Source organism: Xenopus laevis, chromosome 9_10L (assembly GCF_017654675.1).
Source record: "Xenopus laevis strain J_2021 chromosome 9_10L, Xenopus_laevis_v10.1, whole genome shotgun sequence".
NCBI classification, from domain to species: domain Eukaryota; kingdom Metazoa; phylum Chordata; class Amphibia; order Anura; family Pipidae; genus Xenopus; species Xenopus laevis.
Genome location: NC_054387.1, coordinates 93,305,306 through 93,332,281, shown reverse-complemented (window position 1 = coordinate 93,332,281; position 26,976 = coordinate 93,305,306). Strand labels below are relative to the sequence as shown.

Below are 26,976 nucleotides of genomic sequence, written 5' to 3'. Positions count from 1 at the left end.
AGGATCTGGCTGTGCCCTGCTCCTTGCAGCAAATTTAGGTCCAAATGCAAAATGGTGAAACCTTGTTATGTCCTTATGACCTGCCATAGGGCACATAGCAAGTAAAAGGCCAGTGGCATAACTAGATATTACTGGGCCCACAGCAAATTATTTTTCAGGCCCCCAAAATGTCTAGAGTTTGACCTGCTTTACCAACAGCAGCTGGGTGTGCTTCCTCTGTAGTTACACCCCTGTAAAAGGCCTCATTGAAAACCTACATCCATAGCATCCTGAAGGTGAAAAGCGGGCAGCATTGTATAAATATGCTGTATGGTCATGCAGTAAAAATTTGCTGTCCATTGTTAGTGTACCCATGACCCATCATTACCTAAACACGGTCACATTCAAACAACTTATGTATTTAGCTGCTGGCTAGGGTGTAGCACATATGAGTTGCTTTGGTTAAAATAAGAGCTGGACTGAGTTGCTATAGTGCAGTATTTCTGCTATGGAAGTTGCAGGCTCCTAAGGATTTCTGCAATATTGCAAAGAAAAAATGGAAGGTTTTGACAATAGTGATAATATACAGGGAGTCCCTGAGTTACAAACATGCAACATACATACAACTCACACTTACAAACAGAGGCTATTACAGTAATGGTCTGTGGTTTGCTCGGCCTTTATTAGCATTTATCTTTCATAAATCACCTGTCCCAATCCATTATGTCGTGTGTTGTCTACTGCAGAGCACAAAAAAAGTAAAAATACATACAGTATGTACAGAAAAGTAAAAATACTTTGTTAATCCAAACATCTGTCTTAAACTGGCCATAGACGCAAAGATCTGATCGTACGAATCGAGGATTCGTATGATTTTCGGACCGTGTGTGGAGAGTCCCGACATTTTTCGTCCGGTGGAGATCAGTCGTTTGTTCGATCGGAAAGGTTAAAAGATTTCTGTCAGCTGCCGATAATATCTCTGCATGTATTGCTGATCTTACGATTTTCAGTGGGAGACTGTCACTAGCTTTGGTCGGACATAACTTTCGTACGATTGCTGTCAGGGGCAGAATATCGGCTGATCTATTCTTTTGTATTTTATTTGATCGGAATGGTTAGTGGCAGGTCGGGAGATGGTGAAGTCAATCGTACGATGAATCGTCTGTGGCCAGCTTCAGTTGCATGCAATAGGTGAATGTACCTGTTCGAATTTACAAACAAATTCAACTTAAGAACAAACCTATAGAACCTATCCCATAGCCCAGATGACTGTAATTAGAGCTGGATAGGTAAAATCCAAAGATTATTCCAAGGCAATGTGGCAAATAAACCCGGTTAACAAGCATGCCATCAGTAACAATATAAATGAAGGTAAATCAATAAAGAAAACAAATCTTACTGGTCTCACTTGATCTGATAGGTGTAAGAGGAGGCGGAGTTCCATTCCGTGTAGGTGACTCAGGTGAGATGGAAGAAAAAGGGATCATATCGAATAAATCAGTAGACGGTGACTGGGGTGTTGAACTGTCTGTCTGTAAAAAAGAATTGCAACTTTAATACTGAACATATACAGTAGACAACATGTATACAGTCTCTTTGCTTACTCCATTTGACTACATGATAGCCCTCTCATTGGAAGCAAAAATTCTTGTTAACCTCAGAATAATACATTCATTATTCATTTTTTAAATTTTTTTCATTCATCATTTGTGTTGTTCAAATCACTCTCAACATATGTATATTGCATCCCCACTAAAACCAAGATGTAGTCTTCTGTATGAATTAGACCCTGCCCCTTTAATTCTTTAACTCTTCTCTTAAAGGAAAACTATACCCCCCAAACAATGTAGGTCTCTATTAAAAGATACTGAGTAAAACAGCTCATGTGTAAAACCCTGCTTCATGTAAATGAACCATTATCATAATAATATACTTTTTAAGTAGTATGTGCCATTGGGTAATCATAAATAGAAAATTGCCATTTAAAAAAATAAGGACCGCCCCCTGGGATCGTACGATTCACTGTGCACACATACAAACCACATGTAAGGTCACATGAGCCAATTAACAGACAGAGTTCTGCCTTTTGCTTCCTCACTTCTTCCTCTTACAGTTAAGTGTTGTAGTATTTCTGGTCAGGTGATCTCTGAGGCAGCACAGATAGAGTCACGAAATGGTGGCTCAAGGCAAGAGATGTAAAAGGGCAATATTTATGTAAATATATATTCCAGTTTGGTAAGATTCTTTAATATGTCATTCAATTTGATATAAACTATCTGTTGCTTAAGTGTTCATTTTGGGGGTATAGTTTTCCTTTAAGGCATGTAAGATTTTACTGGTAGCACATGCGCAGTATCGACAAGTTAGTAACGGGCAAATAAACAAACCCAGCCGCATTTGTTTAATGGGGTTCATATTGTGGCGCAGTCAATACGGCTGCGCAGCTTCATCCATTGGGTGTGCATGCGCCATACGTCTATTTGAAGCCGCATTGGGCGCGCTTGCGCCATACATCCACTTGAAGCTATTTTCTGGGAACGGGCATGTACTCCGCCCCATCTGGTCACACAGTCATGTGACGGCATCAGGCATATCCGGAAGTCGCGTCCTGCGAAAGGTCGCGAGATCTGCGGCACACCATTATACACTCGCCTATTTAAACTTGGAATTGGTGAATGCTCGCCACTTATGCCCCTGAAGAAGCTGATGTAGTCGGTGAAACGCATTGGGTGGCATAGGTGGACAGTGGTTAGCCTAGTTTCCACCCTGTCCCTACGTAGATAGGCAGGTTTCTTTGCACTCGTTGGGCACAAATGGAAGGGTGGGAGCGGGTAGCTATGCACTAAGGCTTCTCTAGTCTAACTCCTGGAAAGGTGCCATTTATTTTGACTTTGTTTTCCGGCACCACCGTTCCACCATATGCAGTTTTTAATTGTTTGTATTTTAAGGACACGTGTCCAGCACTGCAGCTTTTTGGCTACAGCAGTGAATGTGTTTTCATGAGCGATCTTATTTTAAGTATACTACATTAAAAGTTATGTCTTAACAGTTTAGATACTTGGTGCATGTATTACACTGAACTTGTTTGCTTTGAAGTGTGTGGTTGGGATTTAAAGTTATAAGTATCAGTTTCACTTCAATGTCTTTGTATCTTTAGTTATGTTTATACAAACTTGCAGTGTATCCACATGTCTCTAATTAGCTAGTAGCTCCCATTCGTAACATTAACCTCAGAAATAGCATTAGGCCTATGTGAGGTATCCTTGGGACTGGGTTTTTTTTGTTTTTTTGCTATTAACTCACGTCTCAAGCTCTTCTTTGATATTTGTCTACATAATGTAAAACAATACTATAATATACTGTACATGTACCCCCATGACATACACTGACTGGACCAGTAGTAAGTGCTGCCCCACCATACAGGTGCCCTCCCATTCTGTGAATATTTGATGGTGTATCACATTCTTCATATTTTTACAGATGGGAGAGGCAGGTGGATATTAGTTAGGCCTGAGTCTGGTGGTCTTCTTTTCTTTATATGGGTAGATTTGATGTTCACAACCATCTGCCGCCCTTACAGTCTCTCCTAAGGTTGTAAACAACCTTAGCCTTGAAGCACATGTACAAACTCCTTTATGGTGTGCCTCTGGGGTGCATTTGAACAGCTTTGTTAGTTTGGATAATATCAAATAAGTTGTACCCCCAGTTGAAGGTAATCAAAATCAGCCAGGGGAATCCCTATTAACGTTCCACCTTTAATAGTATGATTCTTTGGGGACTTCTGAATGGCAAGGTTTGTGTGAAATTTATTTTTCGTTTAGGAACTCTCTGAATCTATATTCAAGTTGTTATTCCATGTAAAATCCTTTTCCAGAATATTTGTGCATGTAGTTTGTACGCCACATGGTTCTGTTCTTGGAATCAATTTGGTTAAACTCACTGAGGTAGTAATAGTTTTCTAATACAGTAACTCAGAGTCTTGTATATTGGTTATCTGTGGCCAAAATTAATAAAGTTCACTTCATGCATTGTATTATTATGCTTGGTTAGAGCAGTGGCTGAATGTGTTTTGAGATTGGTTATAAGCAAGTCTGCCTTGCGTGTTTAATGCGGAGTGCAACGTTTCGGGGTCACGTCCCTTTACACGCAAGGCAGACTTGCTTGCACTAATCCTGTGTGCCATTGGATTTCTTTATTGAACTGTTCCTGTGAGGTGGCCGAGCCTCTACCTTTTGAGCACCAGGTATCTCTATTGCTCTTTGTATTAGGGTGTGCAGGAGCTTAACTTGTTGAGATTAGTGATGGGCGAATTTATTCGCCAGGCGCAAATTTGCGGCGAATTTGCGCGATTCGCGGCAGGCGAATAAATTCGCGAATTTTTAGCCGTTTCGCGAATTTCGCGAATTTTTCGGCGAAGCGAAACGGCGCAAATTCGCCCATCACTAGTTGAGATTGGTTATATCACAGTTATTATGATCAGTTTGAACTCTGTTTTGACAATATTTAAATTCGATATTGAGAACATCTTTTCATCCATGGTCATTTGCAAATATCATATTTTGGTGTAGATATAAATGCAATATTTTATTAATTTAGAATGGACATGAAGATGAACTGAAGGGGTTTGTAGAAATGTTGAATCATAATGACTTCAACTTGAAGTTTACTTCTATACCTTTACTTTTTTTTTTATTTGTAGAAATGTGTATAAAATAGTAGCTTGATGGCTAAAAAACATTTTAAATCTTTTAATGGCTGTGCATATTTACACTTACACAGTATGCATCTGTAATGACAATTTACTTTTGGGTAAGATTTCAAGGGTGAAGAAGAACTGCACAACAGAGGGATATTCAGTTGAAGTTGGACGAAAATGGTTTTCACACCCTGGTGATGAGAGAGGCCAGACACTCTAATATTGGAAGGGTTAATGTACTTCACACACACTCTTCCTACCAGCAGTCAAATGGTTACTCGGCATACAGCATGCAGAGGGCGAAGGCTCACAGTTCGACACTTTTGGGCTAGGGTCTTTTAGAGCATCAAAGATAAACTTATTACATTTAATATTATAAAAGGTATAACAGTGCAAATTAATTAAAACAAATTACAAAAAGAGACATAAAGTGCATTAAAAATACAATGTAACTCAGAGATTAGGGAGCACCATCCATCAACAAAAGGTTGGTGTGCAGGGTCAAATGGATTATTCACATAGCAAAGGAGAGAAAAAAAGAACTGACCCATGTGACTGCACCCTCCCATCCATCACTTCCGAGAGCTCAGAGGTGATTAGTTAATAAAACATAACTTTTAATAAATTATTTAGAATAACCTAATGTCCAGTGCACATAGATTATATTAAAATGAAGGTAAATAGCAGGAGGACGAACCAACAGGAGGCAGTGGGTTGGTCTTGTACACATGTCTGAAATGCAAACAAATTATCAGATATGCTGTATTGTAAACTACAGCATAGTGCGCTAATACGTTACAAACCCCCAATCAGTTACACTGTAGGCACCAACCCCTTCACCCACATGGAGTCCCCTCCCATATGGCAATTCGGTCGATGTTAAATTATGAAGTGTAACTGCAATCTTCTGTGGGTATCTGAACTGCCTTTCTGGCAATCTGAACCGTGCCTCAGGCACAAACCGGCAGCTGAATGTTAAATTTACCGCTAATCCACGCTTCGGATCCTTAAGAGAAATTTCAGATACTCCGACATTCTATATGCTACCAAAAGGTACATAAAAATCGATCTAAACCCTCGGGTCACCCAATAGTATTAGGCAATGGCAATCTTTGTGAAAAGGCAAGCCAGTATATTGATTTGAAACTACGGAGGTTTGTGGCTAACCTTCCATCCTATATTAGAGATACTGGTGAGCTATTACAGAAATTAACAGAAGTTAAAGTAGAGAAGGGCACACTTTTGGTAGGATGTGATGTGGAGTCTCTCTATTCCTCCATTTCACACAAACAAGGACTTCAAGCTATACGTTATTTTTTGGAAACAGAAAGTGACTGGTAAGGTCAATACATAGATTTAATGTCAGAACTTATAGACTTTTGCCTAAATCATAACTTCTTCATGTTTCACGAAAAATGTTACTTACAAGTGTGAGGTGATGGTTGCAACATTTGCTCCCACCTATGCCAATTTAGTTATGGGCTGGTGGGATGCTAATTGGGTATGTTTTCCCTACTTTATGTAATTGAAGGAGTTGTGGTGTGTCATGATACAGGCCAGTAAGAGTTAATAAAGCAGGCCAAGGTATATGAAAAAAAGCAACATGTACCACACACCACAACTCCTTCAGTTACATTGAGTAGGGAAAACAAATAACTGAAATTAGTTCCATTGCGAAGTGCTAGCTCTTTCTGAAAGCACGTGACCAGGTACAATGACTTAAGATGGATGCCTACATGACCAGAGACAATGACCTAAGATGTCTGCCTACACACCAATATTACAACAAGAAATACAATACATTAATTGGTTCAAGAATTGCATTTGAAATGGTAGAAATAAAATCTATTTGTCTAGAATAAATTACTTGCAATGCGTATAATTACATTGTAATTTAGTAAGAAAAACTATACCATAAAAATGGTGACAATCTTTTTCAGACCGCCTACAGACAACTGGTAAAATGAAAGTAAAATGGTGGTGCAACACTGCATTGGGAGCACTAGCCCATGGAAAAAAACTGTGATGGAATTCACTTAAGGATTCTTAACAAATTGGTACACCCCAGTGAATAAAATGTTCCTTTTCCATTAAAAAGCTGAAGGCAAAGTAAAAGTTTCATTGGCTCCTACAAAGTCTCTGAAACCTGGCAGCATGCCTGTTTAGATGCAGTAATCAACTTTGTATGGTTAAGGGCCTGACATCATGACATTTTAGAAACAAACCCAGCTGAATTACATTTTACAGTTTTTGTTGTTGCTAGGTCTACTAAGAACGGCTTTGAACCTAACATTTTATTTAATATGCATATGTCTCTTTGGTCTGGCTATTTGCTGACAGAAGAAGTAGCAACTCTACTGTATTTTCTGGATTGTAGTAGCCTAGGGGCATGATAAGGGGGCACACTCCTTAAAACAATCACACATGGCTGACAATAGGCTAAAGTTCCGAGCTTGTCACTAACTCATCATTTTAAAAATATACACTAGTTCATGTTCCATGGTTTCATCTATTTCATGCCATTGTACTTGTGCTTGGTGTGGTATATAGTAATTGTTAATTTTGCTGGGGAGGGCATGTGAACCCTTGCTATAAGGCAAACATTTGGCTCATGTTCCAGAACTGGGGTTAAATCCCAAACTCTATTCTCATTCATCTTTTCAGAAGTCATTAGGAGTAGAAAACTGTGCTCTTGTTCAGAGTTATGTTCCAAGTCTGTGTTTTGTTGAGAAAGCCTTTTTGTAGTTATCCAGTTACCTTATAACAATGCCAACCTTAACTGCTTAACAGGCTATGCTTTGAGATTATGGCTAATTTTGAGGTTACAATTTCATTACCTTTTATAAATTTGTCCCTTTTGTGCAATTTACATTCAGGCTGACTTGAGTAAAGCCAACTGCCATCTTTCTTACACAAGAAAATAAGGTATTGTGGAGGTATCTTAGTTCTGTTCCATACTGAATTTGGACTGCTGGGTTTCCAGATAAATAATTCTCAATGAGGGCTTGCGCTACCTCTTGACTTTCATATGAATAGCCTGCACTAGGAGTAGGAGGAGTTTCAGCCCTTGGCACAGTGTTCTTGGACTTTTTAAAATAAGAAATTCAACACTCCATGAGCCATAGCCCTTTTTTCCAGCTCTGCTTAACTTTGCCTAATATTAAGCATTGTCTTCAGGCACATATACAAACTTTCTTTTTTTTTAATAACTGACCCTTAAAGGCAGGCCAACTGGAAACATGAGTGTTTTTGAAGCATGAGCCAGCGCCCATGTGAAAATAAAATGCAGTCAGTTCTTGAGAAAGAGAATAATTTTTTTTCCAAATAATACAGACCAAATGTAGGAAACACTATCTCTTATGTGTGGCCAAAACCACAAACTAGAGAGAAAGTATAGCAAGATTGTTCTAATGGAAAGTCTTAGATTCAGTGACTCAATGCAAGTCATCAAAAGCTGTGAGAGTTTCAGTAACTAAATGACATGCAAGATTTCTGTATGCAGTGTCGGACTGGCCCCGACCCTCGTGGGCCCCCGCCGGGCCAGAACCCTTCTCTAGATATTTCTAGCTAAAAAAAAAAATTTCCGACGATGCGCAGCGCCGCCAGCGCATGCACGCAGAACGGCGCTCTTGCGCATGCGCGCCGAACGGCGCTCTTGCGCATGCGCGCCGAACGGCACTGTTGCGCATGCGCGCCGAACGGCGCTCTTGCGCATTCGCGACAAGCGGCGGTGTTTGCTGGGCGGACGCATTTTAGTAGGGGTGCAGGGGGCCGGAGGGGGGCCCCCTGGACAGCAGTCCCGGTGGGCCCCAGGCCCCCCAGTCCGACCCTGTCTGTATGCAAAGCATAACAAGGTTGTTAAAATGTGTTATAGCTGAAAAAAACTTGGTTTAAAAAGGAAACTTTTAGATTTCCTTGTTCCTCATACAGTATGAGGACCAAAACTCCTGTGCCTGTGAATTAATCTGGCAGAAGTATAATTAGGTCTAACAAAAACATATTGGTAGTCCACCAACTTCAGTTTGCTTCACGAAACATCATGATTGGAGTATAGATTATAGCAATATAGAGAACAGACACTGTAGTGTTCTATCTACCCTACTAGAGGCAGTACATCCCTTATTCAAAACCCAATAACTAAAAAGCTCTTAGAAGACCATATCTCATAGAGTCCATTTTAATCAAATAATTCCCATTTTTAAAAATGCTTTTTTTCTGTAATATTAAAATTTGTACCTTGTACTTGTATTCTAACTAAGCTGCATGAATCCATATCGGCGACAAAGCAATCCTATTGGGATTCTTTAATGTTAATGTGTTGGGCAGGGAATTATACCTGCACAAGCATGGGCAGGTTGAGGGCACGTAGGGGTTAACCCCACCTGCCGAGCGTGGACTTGCTTGTATACGTGGGCCCGGCAATCGAGGTGATTCGATGGTGATTGGCTGTGAGAAGTCAGGTAACCTATCCGGTGGGTATAAATTACCTGCGGCGCCTGTGAATCGGGTCAGTTGGCGAGAGTCGACGAAGAAGAAGGACTGCACCCACCCAAAAAATGTTTTAGGCTCTTAAATGTTTTAATAATTAATAAAATGCAGCATTATATGTAACAATTTTGTGTTTTTGACATTTGGTGGCCATAACAATTAAATATGGCATGACATTATAATTTGCTACGTTTTTGGATTGTCATATAGCGGCCTGCTGGGCATGAGCAGAGGTCGGCTGGTTTATCTCGGGATATTAAAATGAGAATTTTTTGTTTAAAAACTACACTGTAGTGTTTAAATGCTAATAAAACAGTGCTGTGGCCTACCCTCCAACCAAAAAATGTGTTCTTGGTGTCGTGTGCAATTATTTCTATAGAGTTATGTTATAATGTAAGGGTAATACCTTGCCCATGTTTTTAGCAGCCTTAAAGTGATCATTTTATTTAAACAAAGTATATCTATCGGGCCAGTCGGGTGTCATCAAAACAAATTCTTTAATTCCAAGACCTGTTTATTTTAACGCTGGCAATAATACAGGTGGCCAAAGGTTAAATGAAATGTCAACACTAATTAAAAAAACATAATTCTAAGCAACTTTGCAGTATGCAGTACATTCATTACACATTTTCTATTGTTTTTAAGTTATTTGTATATGTATTGCTATTGAAAGCAGTGATTAATAGACTTGTCTTTGCTGGGGAACTAACAGCAATTGTTTTTACAAACAACCTTAAAAGCACTAAAAATGTACAATAATTCTACCTTAGAAAGGTGCTTAGAATTATGTTTTATTTTATTAGGCAAATTTGTATTTTGGAGTTGATTTGTACTTTAAGTGGTCATATCTTCCTTTAATCAGAGTAACTTTGGGCCCAATTTTTTGTTTCAAGGCCAACAGCCCCCACCCTGGCAAAATGTGGGTCACCTGGCAGGACTGGTGAGCGTTCAAAGCTTTAAAGGAGAACTAAACCCTAAAAATGAACATGAGTATAAATGCCACATTTTATATACTGAAATTATTGCAGCAGCCTAAAGGTCCAGCATCTCTAATAAATAATTAACAAGGCTTTCAAAACTCACCATTTTTAATTTTGTTAGGAATGTCAGTGGCATGCACATGCTCAGTGTGCTTTGGGCAGCTGTTGAGAAGCTAAGCTGTGTGGTCACAAATCATCAAACAGAAAATGAGGTTTGCCATAGAAACTGATGCTGCAGGGCTGATTAGTAAATCTGAATGCAAATTGCACTGCTTTGAAGATGCTATGCGATGAGAATCTGAATTATTTATTAATCAACCTTGTATTAGGACATTTATATTCATACAGTATATTATGAGACAGTCCCTAAGCTCAGAAACTGACAGCAGCACTGAGCATCTGAAGCAAATTAGCAGAAAAGAAGTTGGGGAGCTACTAGGGTCTAGGGATGGGCAAATTTGACCTGTTTTGTTTCGCCAAAAATTCGCCAAAATGTCGTGATGCCCATTAAAGTCTATGGGCGTAATTTCTGCAGCGAAACAAAGCTAAAAAATTTGCCCATCCCTGCTTAGGGGCATCTTCAGAGGCACAGATCTTTACTGCAAAAGGGCTGTGGGGGCCTTGGACTGCTTGAGAATATAAAATGTGCAGAATTTCTACCTTACTTCTTTGTTGAGCTTTAGTTCTTCTTTAAGAGGAGAAGATGAGGGCAGTTTAGGAAGAAATGGGGCAGGGAATGCCATGAAGGAGGATGTAGAGGCAAGAAGTGTGAGGGCTAATTATGAGATGAAACCAGAAGCAAAATTCTTTCCTCAAGTCCTACTGAAAAGCCTTCATCTTCTTCAGTGTTAGATCTACTGCAAACTCATGCCTCAAATAATATTCTCATCATCATTTTATTTATATACAAGATACGCGGTGCTTTACCTTTGTTTTAACAATCAGGGAATAAATAGTGGACGACAAACAAGGGTTTACAGAGTACAATAGGATTAGAGGGCCCTACAAATTAGAGTTTACAAACTAAAGGTTAGGGTACAATCGAGGCATTAGGATTTTAGAAACAATTTTGTGATTTATGATACAGCAATGATTGATTAATTAAGGTACATTGAATAAGCTTCTTTATACAGGTGGGTCTTTAAGGAGCGTTTGAAAGTTTGGAAAGAAGGAGAAATTCTGAGGCAGAGAGTTCCAAAAAAAGCAGAAGCCCGAGAGAAGTCTTGTAGACGAGAATGGACAGAAGCGAGGTGAAGGTCAGAAGCAGAGCAAAGGTTGCGTGAAGGAGTGTATTTGGAGATCAGAGATGAAATATAAGGAGGGACTTCATTGTTAAGGGCCTTGAATGTGAGTAATTTTCTAGAGGCGATTGGGAGCCAGTGAAGGGACATGCATATGGAAGCAGCTGATGTTGAGCAGTGAGATAGATAAATAAGTCTAGCAGCCACATTTAGAACAGACTGGAGTTGTGAAAGGTGACTTGGAATACCTGCAAGGTGTAGGTTGCAGTAATCAAAGCAGGAGACAATGAGAGACTGAATAGGTGTTTTGGTTGATTCTGAATTGAGATATGGTCATATTCGGGCAATGTTGCGCAGTTGAATACGACAAGATTTTGCAAGTGTTTGAATGTGTGGTGAAAAAGACAGATGTGAGTCTAGTATAACTCATAGGCAGCTTGCCTGTGAGGTGGAATGAAAGGTAGTGTTGTTTACTGTGATATCTGAGGGACTGGGGAAGATCAAAGGAACAGTTTCAGGTGGTGCTGAGACATCCAGGAGACAGCAGAGAGACAGTCTGTAACTTGAGAAAGGGACAGCAGGATAGAGGTCAGGAGTAGACAAGTAGACATCAGCATAAAGGTGATACAGAAGTCCAAACGACTTCTCAGTATATAAAACATTGTTTGATTGTTATAATTTGAGGTACTGTCTGAATCAAGGTCACTAAGAGATGCACCATGTTATGTATCTAGTCATGTTACCAAAATGGAAAGCAGTAACTTGAACTTACACTGGACCTCCAATAAACTGAGATCCTCACATATAAAATTGAACATGTACACTGAAGAGCAGTGAGCAAGAAATGTTTAATACAGCTCTGCATTACGGAAAGGCTGCCTCCCATTGACTCCATTATAATCAAGTAATACAAATTTTTAAAAATGATTTCCTTTTTCTCTGTAATAAAAATACAGTAATGGAAAAATCCGTTATCCGGAAAACACCAGATCCCAGCATTCTGGATAACAGGTCCCATACCAAGAGAACAGCTTGCTGGATTATAAAGTGACGGTAACTTTGGTACTGCTTATTATGTCCAGACTTAAAACAACTGAAGTTAGACAAACTGCTGTAAAATACATACATATCCTGTATCCTGTAGCAGAGATCATATGGTTAACAGACCGTTATAATAAAAAATCTTTCAAAATACCAAAATACCTACTTCTAAAAGAGGCTTGTACTTTGAATGTAAAAAGTCAGCTTTCCAATCCAAAGGGAGTTTACCCCATGTTTTTGACAAGTATTAACTCTGTCTTGGAAAGTATTGTAAAAAACTCATAAATTGTGAGATTTGGCCAGATATTTAAAGCAAGAAGCCAGCATCTGATAAACTGAACATTTAAAGGAAATCACTAAAAATCACTAAAGCCAGCCTTTTTCCCTTCTAATAGTAAGACAATATATGTACAGGGCAACTGAAACAGGACACAGTCTAAAGGGAGGCAGAAGGGCAACAGCTTTTGCCACAACATTGACAGGACACAATGAGGAACCCTAAATTACCACCAACTCAAAGGCTTTCCACAGTGGCCTGTGCCAATAAAACATACTTCTACCTAAAGAATTACACATAGGCGTTAGTTTAATTCATCTACCCCTCATGGTCGCAATTACACTTGAACTGTAGAAAATTCCCCTTTTAAATACATAAGGCTTTTTGCTTCTTGAACCTCATTGAAATTCAAGATTGAGTGGTGTTAATTACAGAAATAAGCATCTATGACATCACTATCTTCTGAGACCATAAAAACCTGAAATACATCCAGACTTGAAAATGGGTGAAAGTAATATAAGTTTTAACAGAAAAAATGTGTGCAATGTGAATATTTTTGCCTTTCTGCAACTATTTTTCCTTTGCGGAAATTTAAAAAGTTTACAGTGACCTATTCTCAAGCAGAAAAAAAGATTGTAAATGTTAGAGTTTGTGCCAGCGTGCAGAGAAAGTAAGAAATCCAAAATACACATCACCTTCAAGCACATCTGGAGCTCTTCCTATAAAGATCTGTTGACAGAAGACAAGGGGTCTGTCATTCCTCTTTGTAAAATAGTTGTCTTTCTCATAACTCATATCATCCAAAAATTATGCTGCTTCCCCATCTGACACTCCTGCATGATGCCTGTCTGAACTCATAAAGGGAGATTATACCCCTAAACATTGCAGGTCTCTAAAGATTCTTTAATAGGGAATTTATAATATAAATCATCTGCTGCTTAAGTATTCATTTTGATGGTATATGATTTCTTTAAATCTCTGTTTGGTGGCCCAACTCTACAAGATATTAAAGGACTTGTTGTCTCAATCAGTTACCTGTGCTTCCTAGAGGTTCCCATTTCCTTCCTTGAGGCCAATTACATCATCTGCCAATTCCTTCCTGGCCATGGCCCCATCTAGCCATAAACTTTATTGTTTCTTAATTTTTATGCTTACACTCAAAACTTCTATGTGTGAAAGACATTGCCAGTAAAATCTGAAACCTAAAAACATTATCCTGCCAAAACCCACATTTTTTGGAAGCACTTTTTGGCAAGTGGAGACTCCTTGGATAGTGTAACTATCTTACTACCATTTCCCTGTTGGCAGTATTTAATATTTGTCTTGTTTTTTGCAGATCTACTTAGTCCCTGCAAAGCTGGCATGTGCTTGTAGACTGAAATACATTTTCATGTCCTGTCCCTCTTTAGTACTCTGGTAGACTCATTTAAGACATGAAGGTGACATGAAAGTTTAATGTTTCACAGCATGTGACAGTACACAGGTTTGGGCACTAGATATTTTGCTTAACCAGTATTTCTTTTAGATAAACAGAATATAGAATTCTGTCCCTGTTTTTCCACAATGATACATACAATATACTTTAAAACGGCTGCAGTTTCCAGTTTATAGCGATAAATCTCAACTACATGTACTCACTAGTGATAATCAGAAAATGTTGCTATGTACAGATTGATACAAACTTCCATGTTCCGCTGGCAGCAAAAACTTTGCGAAACTGCGTCAAAAACTCATGGCTTGTTTTACTTTGTGTGACAAAATAAAAGGACGCGCAACAAATTGAAAAGGCTCGCGACAAACACGTGCATCATTTTATCCTTCCTCCCTCCTTCCAATTGAACCAAAGGCATTGGAGCTGTCCCAGACATACATAAGGACATACACATAAATATATGATTTAATAATTTTAATGTAGGATACAAAGGCCAGGTTTATTATTAGTCGAGCCTGTGTTTGTAAGATAGTAGTGATATATAAACTAGAGATGGTACTTTTTGCTTAAACAGCAACATAGTGTAGAAGTAGATACAATTACCAGTAAACCAGAGCTACAGTAATGTCAAAAATAACAAACATGTTTTTAAGAAATTGTCAACATGGGAGCCTTTTTTTTTATTGAAAAAGCAGTTGAAGTTTAGTGGATGGGAGGTCCTCTAACAATGTATGTATGTATGTATGGCATGTGTGTAGCAGTATACCGAGTAAAAAATGCATCTGCGTTTGCCTTCCCAATTTTCATTGGCAGCCCTAAAGCAGAAACAAGGTGCCATGAAAAAAAACGACCATCGACTCAAAAATTACGCAACAAAAAAATTATGCAACAAAATACTCGCACCAAAAAAGTTTTGACAATTTTTTTGTCAGTTTTTCTGCAAAACTAAACGGGACAGATTCACTCAGCACTAGTAGACACTGCACAAAGGTAGGCCTTGTAATTCGTCAAGCAAAGCGAAGTTACGCTAGCGATGTGACTAGCGATGCCTAATTTGCATACGGCACCAAGTTAAAGTACAATGGACGCATATGTAGCAGCAAATACATTACACTACACAAGCCTGGGAAAGCTTCATAAAATAAAATAGAGTTGTTAATTTGCCCTATACATGTGCCCCCTGTATAGTTTAGGTGCCATATGTTAGGAAATGTAGGGGGGAAGGAGGGTACCCCCCAAAAAATAATTACGACCTTTTTCAGCCTATCACCCTTAAAAAAAGTAAAAGACGCCAGCGTTTTTTTGGACTTAGAAAGAATTCAACTTTTTTTGAAGCAAGCCCTATCTACTCTATTGCACTTCACCTGGTCTGAGGTGGGGAAGGCAAGTCTGGCGCAAGAGGTAATGTTCAGTAAAATCCGCAAGTTAGTGAATTAGCCTAGTTACGTTCCTTCTCCATAGCGCAACTTCGCCTGGCGTAAGGATGCGAAGTAGCTCTAGAGTAGGTCCATGAAAATGACGTCACGCTGGCGAATTTTCGCTAGCGTTAGCCACTTTCGCCCTTTAGTAAATTTGCCCCTAAGTGAGAGAGGAGCATGAAGCATGTACACATTTGTTGATTTTGTGCAGTTTGTTGAGTCGTTCAGACACATTTGCATTCAGACCACAGTTGCAGTGTAGTAAATAACATACCAGCACAACATGAAATAACACCCCAGGACAAATAGCAATTAGGCGGTGCTTCCGGTAAAAACTAAAGTGGACATACTACTACATACTACATACCTGGATACATTAACATTTTCTGTAATGGAACGGATTTCTGCAAACTGGTGAGATATTGCACACTACTTCAAAATTACAGTTATGTTTCTGCACATATGTGTGGTGAGGGCTGCCCCTACGGGGAAATCTTCACAATCATGGCTTTGCAAATCATGGTACATCACCACCAACAGCTCTTCAAAGCAAATATTGAATCATACATGTATAGCCTTCCAGCATATGAATGTCACATACACTGTCACCCTCAAATAGCAATCTGGTTAATGGGTTTTGAATAGACCACAAAACAGTGATGCCTAAATAGGTGTGAAAAAAATTGAGGTATATGATTGTATAGTGCAGAATTAGAGAAGTGCTGCATACATTAAAAATCTCAAGTTACAAAAGAAGGCCAGTTTCTTGTGTTTTTAGTCCCACTTTCATGTAGTGAGGGACAACATGCTAGGAATTGTCCACTCTGCTATTACCCTTACAGCTACAGTAAGTTGCATTATGAAGTGGGTTATCTCTGTACTGGTAACCTAATTATCTCTCAATTATCTCCCTGCAAGAAGCAGGAAGTAAGAATCACGAATTTTCGCTCTGCTTAGCTTAAGAAATAAAAAACATAATTTTTTCTTAATGAAAAAATTGGCAAATTGACAAGTCCTATTCACTGAACTCATGTTAAACAAGGGGACATATTGCCTTTTTAATGGTTTCTTCAAAGACAGTTTAATGAAGAACAGAAGTTGGTTGTTTCAGACCATTGCTAGCAGTTATATTTTATCACTTCTGAACATTATGCTTGTCTGCTTAATTCTTCTAAAGGCTTCTTTAACCCTTCTTTGATTCTCCTAATTGTCTTTTGCATCCATTACTGATACTGTCTACTTATTATTTACTATATCTACGTATAGGCCTCATTTATAAAGGCTACAGAAGCAAGTGCTACATCACGTAAAGCTGCACTCATCTCATGGTGGAATCACTCCACTCCACTGCTTGATGGAGGCAATCTTTACTTTTTTGTCATTTAATCACAGCCCTCCGCCCATTTCCTCTCCCTCATTTGAACTGCATTGTCACTTACTTTTTCACCCCTCTATCCATATGTTTGGCTTAGGGATGAGCAGTAGGCAGAAGAGGCACCTGCCTAGGGCGCAACAATCGGGGAGGCGCTGGGCAGGTCCCCCTTGAAAAGCCTTCAGTCTACCCCTAGTCCAGACTTTCTTGTCCCTGCTTGCGATCCTCATCTCTCCTTACCTCTGTGTTCTCCCCTATGGTTCTGGTTTACCTCTGATTCGCTATTTGTGCTGGTGGCCCCATAATAATGACCTTATATGATTTCCACTGCCACACTGACAGTTCATCTCTATCTTGCTCTATCTTCCTCCAGCAGTAGACAGGCACAATCACTCATTCATATTTATCTTGTCTTGTCTTGGATAAGAACTGGACCCTCTCTGTATGTATTACTATTTCTATACTTCTATATTGCAGATTACCTCTCTGTATTTCCAGCTGTCTGGCACACACACACTTCCTTCCTCCATTTGTGCCCTCTCTCCAACAGTTGTATTTTAAGATATTGGGACTATTGACTTATTTGCTCCTGTTGTGCTTTTAGAAGTTTTTGAAAGGACAAATAAACTAATTTTCTCTAAAATCATGAATGCCATGTAATTTATTAAAAGATCTGAATATAAAAAGCACAAACAAAAAAAAAGAAAACACTGAACAATGCTAAAGAAAATACAAGAACCTATAAATTACTTACTCACTCTTACTAGTGCCTATTACTAGTGAAAAAAACAGAAAAGCTTTAGTCTGAACGGACTAAAAAAGGTCAAATTAGGTTAAGAGCAGCTGCCATTGACTTCTATAGTACCTAGACTGCTTTTACATGTCAAAGTTTTGTATTAGAGTTTTTCATTATTTTTACAGTTTATAAATCTCAAATTTTTAGTGATTTAGAGAAATGTAAAAAACACAAATTTTAGAGAAAAATTAGATTTGTGAAAAAAATAGAAATTCAAGTGTTAGTAAATAGGCCCCTTTGTCTTTTTCCCCCTTTGAACCCTTGTTGAAAGAATGCTCCTAATAAAGCAGACACATCAATAGCTCTTTACAATAACACCTATTTCTTTACTTTTTCTTAAGACTTATTTATGCCCCACACTTCTAACTCACAGAATTGTATTATCATATGACGAGCTCTAACTTTCACCAACTGCTAAATTTGATTTGGAAAATCACAAAGGAATGAATAGAAAGTGGCTGAGTTTTTCATCACATTTTGATAAATGTGTCCCTTAGACTACTGCAGCTTTCTTTCAGCAAGACTTCCATCTTTCTACTGTAGAGGAGCTATGTACACTTGTCTCTCCTCTGTGTGTTTTGTGCAAGGAAGCGGAGGAGCCCCACCCCTGTGAGCTGACAGGAAGGAAGTGCTGCACAGAAAGTGTTGCTGTGGGAGAGATGCAGCAGAGTTGAAGCAAGGTGCTGCAAGGTCCCAGATATTACTGTGTGTGAAAAGTCAGTAGGTAACCCCAGTGGCAGAAAAGCACACTCTATTTAGGTTGTGGAAGGAAAGGGGGTCCTTGCCAGGGCTCATAAGAGCAAAGTGTGCTCTTCTCGGGTCACAGAAAGCCAAAGGGAGTCCTTCTCAGGAAGAAACTGCCACATACATGGGGATTCCCTAAAGCAGCTCTTCATTATTCTATGAAGTTGCTCCTGGCTGGCGGCCTGTATGTCTCCTGGTTATTTAAAGGAACAGGGTCCTGCAAATAAATCCCTCAGCCTTTCCTTTGTGTATGTGTGCTGATCAGGGAAGTTCCCAAGGAGCGGTATCACAGTCCAGTCCTGGCCATGGATGGAAGCACACCAAATCATAGTGTACCTGCTCTCCCTGGAAGCAGAGACACAGGACTCCTGTAGCACCACAAAGAAGAAAATGAGTGCTAGATTCCGTGCAGTATAGGGCTACACTACAATTCAATCTCAAATGCTCTACTGCAAATATCACTTTTCTTGGCTCTTCTACTGCTCATTTCTTTATCATAATGTCACAAATCGGCACCTAGAATCCAGAACCAATGCTAAGCTCCCTGGTCTCGGCTCTTGCTTCCGCCTTTAACAGCCGCTTTTCACCTTGGGAGGAACCCTCGGCTAATTGGATGCCGCCAGGTCTTAAAAAGAGAGGAGCTAAGCGAGGGTTCTGAACAAGCAGAGGGGCACGTTCATTAAGCAAAGTATTTTGGGCAGAAGGTCACAGTTCAAGAGGTAGATCAAAAGCGTAGTCAAACAGGCCGGGTCGGTGCGGGCAGAATTCAAGGAGTCAGACAGGCAAGGGTCAAAACCAGAAGATCAATCAGAGGAGACAAATAGGCACGGGACGGAATACGGATTTCAGAATAATCGGTTACCAGGCAGGGGTCAGGATCACAGAAGTCAGATTTAGTCAGGCAGGCAGGGGTCAAAACAGGAATCAGAACACAGAATAAACACACCCAGGAACTCACGAATGTAACCAAACAATGGGCAATGATTACAATACAAAAGTCGCTTTAAATACTATTTGAATTTGGTGCCCTTGTGCAATGCCGTCATGAAGCCAGCGTCAATGCGCATAAAACACAGAAGTGCGCGTTGCGCGTGCCATAGAGGACCGCAAAGCAGGAAGAAGATCAGCGTGCTAAAAACCCAATGTTCTCTATACACGTGCTTGTGTTTGTAAATGAGTCTTACAGTTCTCATAAAGTGCACCAAAATGATCATGTTTTGCTCACATGGTCAAGAGGTATTAGAACATAATGTAATGCTCTGCATGTACTGCCATTAACAAAATATGTAAAAAAACTGAAAATCCTAGATTTTCTTAGAAAAATATTTGTTTGTATGTACTTACAGGGGAGTAAGATGCATCAGTTATTAGAAGCCGGTTTTCTAGGTCTTGTACTTTACATTTCAGTTCTGTATTTTCTGTCTCTAGTTCCTGAATCTGTAATACATAACACAGCGGTATTAAACAACTTATACAGAAAATAAAGATGTTATTACCTGTTCTCAGAAGCTCTATGTTATGGTATCACATAACAAAAGTAAAAAAAGAAATTTATACTATAGTACAATTTGCAATTATAGACTGTAATAGAATATTCGATTGCAGTTGTAAAAGTGCATGGTGCACAGTTTAGGAGAATGTTAGCTGTAGCATTATGTTTCATTTTCTACGCAATCACATGGTGGCAAAAAAATACTTTAAACGCATTATTTATTTTTATAGTGCCAGTATGTTACGGGTTGCAATTCATGTGTTTTAATATACTGGGCATCGCAAGCACAGCAGCAGGACCAGCAGGAAGCATTTAATGATTAGTTTTTACAGTTTTTGTCTTAGAGCAGCCAGTGTTCCTTCCAGATCTCTGTCAGCGTTCATTAAACAAACCAGCAATGATGAAAAAACATTTATACTTTTAAAATGATGCAATGGTAAATGAGAGAGTAAAGGATTAAAGGACTTTGATCCTTGCAACCCTCCTAATGCTAGCACAGCCTGTATGATTTATCTTATTTATAAACTGTGATAATTATCTGATAATCTTCTTAACTGGAATGAGCAATAGGGAATTAGAATGTTGAGATGCATGTCCAAAGATAGAGGCACAGGTCAACACACAGGGCTCATAATGTCCGCAGACATAGTGGGAAACTTTAACTTCCCCCCACAATAAGTTATGTTTAAAACCACTTTCATTAAAGGTACCTTTTTTAATTCTTTATAGTTGCAATTAGTGCTGCCCAATCCTTCCTGCTTTCTATTCTAAATTGGACGCTGCTGCGCCAATTGATGCAGAGCACTGAAGGAATGCTGTAGCTACTGCGTGGTCAGAAGGTGGCAATAGCTCCAGGGTTCCCTTAGTGTCTGGCATCAATTGTCACAGCTCATTTGCACCTAAATCTTCGGTCTTCATCTGTAAGGGAATCTGTATTGCCGCATGCGCAGTTGGAGCAGTCTTCCAGTGGAAAAGGACCCAAAGAAGACCGAAGATCCGGAAGATGGCGCCAATGAGCTCCGTTGCACCGATACGTGAGCAATGTATTAGGGACACTTTTCTTATTTGGGGGGTTAAGTTCTCCTTTAAATTTTAAAAGAGAATAAAGATACTGGAGAAAACACCTGAGGTGTTTATATGCAAGTTTAGACAGGTCAACTGGTCATTATTGGGTCAGTTTGCTAAAACTGGAGTAATGGTGAATTGGGTGGATGTTGTAGAGTAAAAAGTACTTTTGTTACCCATCAAACATACCTTTGTAACCAATACCAATTTTAACCCAATTGAACATACCTTTTCTCTTTTCACAATTCTTTTTTTTTTTTATTAAAATTAAAGAAGTTTAGACTCATTGATTTCCATATCTTGTCATGTAAAGGTATTTTTGGGTGATTTGCCACCACGAGAAGTGCAAAATCCCATATGCTACAAAAGTGCCCAAAGTGCATTTGTCTTAATACTTAATGCTAGCACCATGTTACCATTGCTAACTAACGAGGGACAACAGAGAAAGGCGAAGAGACACACCTGAAATAGAGGATGTACGTATATATTTGATGTTTTGACCATTTAAATGTGAGGCCATTTGACCCCTTTAGGAAGTTTTATATATTTTAGCCATCTCCAAACATGCAAGATTATTTAAGTAAATAAAGCAAATTCTAATGTGATTGTTATCTATGCAACCAAACTTACCCTTTTTTGCAGACCAGCCAACTGTTTCCTTGTTTCAACATCTTTTCCTCCTGACTCCAGAAACTTCCTGTATGCTAGGTCAAAAGCCTGGCCAATAGTTAATGTGATCTCTTCAGCCTAAAAATAAAATAAGATTTATAAAATCAATCTGCTACAAACTGGCTATTACTTAGTCTCTACGTAATAGCCAACAATAAATGGTTCTCTCGAACTGGCTATAAAATTTGGGGGCCTATTTATTAAACTCAAAGTTTGAGAGAGAAAAAAAACTTGAATTTTTAGAGATTTATTACAATCCAAAGCTACTAAAAATCTAAATCTGAAAATACTCCAGCTAAAACCTGTAGAGGTCAATAGCAGATGTTGCCTGCTGAATATGTTTCTTGACATTATGATCTGTTACTGTATAATCCGAAAAAGTCGTGGGTTTTTGGGCGACAACTCAAAAAAATTATGTTTTGGGTGTTAAATTTGAAAAAGTCATATGATCCAAATTTTCATCCGATTTTATCGAGACTTTTCCCGAACTGAATTTTCCGAGTATATTATTTGATAAATAAATTAAATTGATGGATGGGAGTTAGGTCATCTTTGTTTTAATTTTAAAAAATGATAAATTCAAGCTTTAGTAAATAATCCCCTTGATGTATGTATAGAACAGCATATTTTATCTATGGTCCAAAAGGATTCAAATACAGTGTACTTTGAGGCCTGTTGGTGTAAAAAGGAGGCATGGCAAAGTACTGTATCTGTTGTTAATGAGCTATTAAATGGGTCTAATGCCTGTTACAGTAGAACCCAAATTTAAAATTTTACAGGAACTGGTACAATTTTTTCCTGGTCTGACATAGGCTGCATAGGCTAAACTGCATCACCCCCCCCCCCCCACAGAAATTATGCTGTTTTGACCTGCTTCTCTGAAACATGAAAAATTGGGGCTCTACTTATTAAGGGAGGTGATATAATAGAGAGATAAGAAGTTCTTCTTGAAAACTGCAAAGTTTAAACAGAGACTGATCTCCTGAAATATAACATAGGGTGACTACAATGTATCGTATAACTAGATTGCAAGGGGTACTTTCTTCTAGCGTTCCTATGCAGCTATTGGATAGTCTGATGATGGTTTTTATTTTTATTAACAAAACAAGGCAGTCAGGGAAATTTTAAGTAAGATTAGCAGTGGACCGATAAACCCCACCCCACTGTATAATGAGTTCCTGCTAACAAAATACTCACAACAAAGGGGGGAGGGAAGAGAGATACAGTATACACTTGTAATATATTTATCTACTTTTTGGTGTGTTGTGCACACTCAAATCAATTTTTTTAAATTTGAATCGAATTAGATTCGTATTTTCGGGTCGATTCAATTAGCCCAAGCTGATAAAACTCAATTTTATTAATACATTTTGATTGGTCGAATTTTGAATTTATGGGAGTTTTAAAAGACTCATATGAATATCCTTGTATATGTATTTATATATATGTATATATATATATATATCTAACGATTTTTAAATTGAAGTAGTGTATCAATTATTAAGGATGCAACATGTAATGGCTCCATTATATGAATATCATATTATGAGTAGGCTGGGGGTAATATGACATTTTGGAAGAGCAAATCCTACCGTCTTTGCAATTGTCTTCTTGGTCGTATTTTCAGTCTTAATTTGAAATTGGGATTTTGAAAAATCGAGATATGCTTGGCTTGAACCTGCTCTAGATTCCTAAATTTGTTTTGAATACTCCTTACTCACAGAGGATATAGTCTTAACCCATTAGAACATAGCTAAGTTTTTCTTGGCTTAAAATGTAATAACCTGAATCTGACAGAAGTATCATCATACAAACTTCAAAGGAGATAAGCTAAAGGTGACTGCCCTAGCTGCAATTCTAGTACCTGGTAATTGGGGACAGGACCAGATCATATGGGGAAAAAAAATCTGGCCCTTGCTCATTGCATCATCTCTCCTATATATACTACAATGAAGTCCAATTGGTTAGACATAGTCTATTTCTAAATTAGTTGCTACTTCAAATGGTTAAGAATCAGCAGCTATCAGTGCTTGGTAAAAGCTTAAAAAAAACCTATTCCAAACTGAGGAAGTTAAGAAATGGACTTAAAAGCATGTCTAAAAAGTATACAAAGAGAAGGGTGCCAGGTTTACATATTTAAGAGTTTTACATAAATAAAGAAAAAAGAATTGGAGCATAAATCACTTTAGTATATAAAGGGGTACTCAACCCAAAATACTTTTTGCATAATGAAAGAAAATGTAATTTCAAGGAACCTTTCACTATATATTAAAACATGTTAAATGGCTTTAAAGTATTTGTAAAAGTAATTATAATGGAAAGCAGTGTTTGTTTATCCATTTCTTCCCTCTGGTTTTGTCTTGAAATAATATAACAGCAGCCAATTCTACTCCAGAAGGCTCATTTACAGTAAGTACAGCACATTAGTATTTGCAAAACTGTGTACTTGCAGTTTACTTGTGAGTAGGGCCAAAGCACCAAATATTGAATCTCTTTTTATGTCCTAGCTAGGCAAAATAGCCTTCCTCGAGATGATGAGTCTCCCAAAACTATTATATATTTTTTAGAACACTGTACATCCATGTCCCACAACAACACCTGAAAGACTTGCAACACAATTTTAATAATTTCAACTAGCACAAAACCTAACGAAAACGAAAGTTTGGAAAAAGTCTCTATACTTCCCCATGCAATTAGGTGGCCTGGGACATCCAAATGTGTGCCTACATCAAAAGGCCACTGCAATTAACCATATACACACCTGAACTCCTGAAAACTCCAGTAAGCAATGGCAGGACTTGAAACAACCTTACATTACTGGATACAAACTGCCACATCTCCTATGGCTAGAAGACACTTGCTCACTATGATCCAAACTAAACATACAACCACCTACACCAACTAATCTTACACTATTATGCTGAGATGGCAAGCTAAGTGGAGTAAATATTTTTTGGCTCTATATCCATATATCCTGTCTTCAATCGTAGGCAGAAACCAGCACTCACAGGATTTGAAAAAAGTTTTTATAGTGATATTGAAATTTTAGTCTAAACCTGGCCTCATGGGATTAGGTTCAAATGGGTCTGAAACTTTACTCCACTGACTACCTAGACTATTTATGGAACTTTCTGTAAAATGTTGTTTGCGGATAAATTATATTTTCAAGTGCCTCCATATTCTCCACACATTAAAAAGGCACCCACACAAGGGCTTAAATTGTTACATACCCAGTGAAGGCATGGCAATATGATTAATAAGTACTTTTAATGTACAAATCATTTTGAAAATCAACTCAATCTAGAACTGGTACCTGACAACTGAAAAACGTCACAATATCTACCAACATGCAATTACCCAATGCTGGAAAAGCTGCAGATCTGCAGTAAACTACAAATGTATGTGGGGGAATTGCCTAGTTCTACAACATTTTTGGAAATCTATTTCTCTTTTGATCAAAGTTGTCACAGGCCTAAATATCAAGCTGACTCCACTAGCCAGGTTTGCTAAATATGGAAGTAGAATCCATCCCGCAAAGTCACTGATGTACTGTGTTTGATATACTTACCGCATCCAGATTTTTGATTTTCAGAATGTGGAACACATCTGCTATCCCCACTACAACAAAACTTACCTCCACAATCCATAAACAAGCCAGATATGAAAATAGCTTTGCTCTTGTCAATAATAACTTACCAAAACACCAAAACCATTGAGATGACTGGACAAAATAAACAAGCAAAAAGGATTCACATCTGTCACCTTAATTAAACAACTAACCTATTATATAGTGAATAAAGTACCCCCTCTTGTAAAATATAAGGATATTATAAGTTACAGAGGAGTTTCATGACCATATAAAAACACGAGGCCGAAGGCCAAAGGTCATGGAGGTAACTTCTAATATCCTCATATTTTGCAACTGGGGGTACTTTATTTATTATAATACACAAGTTTTAGGGAGTCATGTGACAGAAATGACATCAGAACTCACCATTTATAACTGATGACATCAGAACTCACCGTTTATAAGGATATAATTTACAAGATATTCATGGCTTTTGTGTATTATAACAATATAAGCCACACACCGGAGACCTAGCTAGTTGGTTACTGATGTTTCTGTGACCTCTATAGTTTTTTCCCATTCTTCTTCCTCCTACCTTTTCTCACCTTTTTTGATAACCCAACTTGATTTTGTAGGTTTTTTGTTAAATTGCAAAACATTAAAAAAACTACAATTTAAAAAAAAAATAATAATAGGCAATCTTTGAGCCTAACTAATATATCATGTGAATATTTCTAGGAGGACATCAGAAAAACACATAGAAATACATGCCAATATTTGGTAAATATTAATAAATAGTCTGCCAAGCCCTGTCTAGAAAGCAAATATTTATGTTCTCATATAATGGTTCTCTCATTCTGTAGAGATTATGTAGGGATATTTTACCCATCTGATAAATCTATTGTATTATCTAAAGTTTCATTAAGATAAACATTGTGAGCAATTACAGCTGACAGAGCACTTCAGAAAAAATTAACAGAAACACACTGCTAGAACAATTAAATTTGATTTTTGTTTTGCTTTTGGTTGTTAGCTGCCTTGCTAGCATTTTTGTTCGTGTGAAGGATGTATTAACCCACTTTGATGTCTATAAATGTCTAAATCTATACTAATCTTAAAGATTGCAACCTGATGAACATATTAAGGGGCCCATTCACTTAGTTCGAGTGAAGGAATAGAATAAAAAAAACTTTGAATTTAGAAATTTTTTTTGGCTACTTCGACCTTCGACTACGACTTCGAATCGAACGATTCAAACTAAAATCGTTCGACTATTCGACCATTCCATAGTCAAAGTACTGTCTCTTTAAGAAAAAACTTCAACCCCCTACATCGCCACCTAAAACCTACCGAGGTGTCATGTTAGCCTATGGGGAAGGTCCCCATAGGCTTTTTATCAATTTTTAGGTCAAAGAAAAATCGTTCGATTGATGGATTAAAATCCTTCGAACGATTCAAAGGATTTAAGGATCGAACTATTTGCGCCAAATCCTTTGACTTCGATATTCGAAGTTGAAGGATTTACATTCGGCAGACGAATATCGAGGGTTAATTGACCCTCGATATTCGACCCTGTGTAAATCTGCCCCTAAATGTTAGATCAATATTTTAGGGTGATGTTATTTAACTTGTTATTTAATTAATGACTGAGAGTTATTTCATTGAGAGCTGTTTTAAACATACAGTATTTCTTCAAAACTAGGAACAACATAGAAGGC

General features: G+C 38.2%; 1 protein-coding gene across 4 annotated transcripts in view; it reads right to left on the bottom strand.

Annotated features, from left to right (window-relative positions):
• The window catches only part of gulp1.L (GULP PTB domain containing engulfment adaptor 1 L homeolog), a 106,827-nt gene that overhangs the window by 8,210 nt on the left and 71,641 nt on the right, over positions 1 to 26,976 (bottom strand). For all 4 annotated transcript variants that reach the window (XM_041576373.1, XM_018236214.2, XM_018236215.2 and 1 more), the window contains 3 exons: positions 21,652 to 21,768; positions 19,809 to 19,901; positions 1,379 to 1,511 (listed from right to left, as the gene is read on the bottom strand). In XM_041576373.1, coding sequence (XP_041432307.1) covers positions 1,379 to 1,511; positions 19,809 to 19,901; positions 21,652 to 21,768 — 343 coding nt within the window. The remainder of the gene's footprint in view (positions 1 to 1,378; positions 1,512 to 19,808; positions 19,902 to 21,651; positions 21,769 to 26,976) is intronic.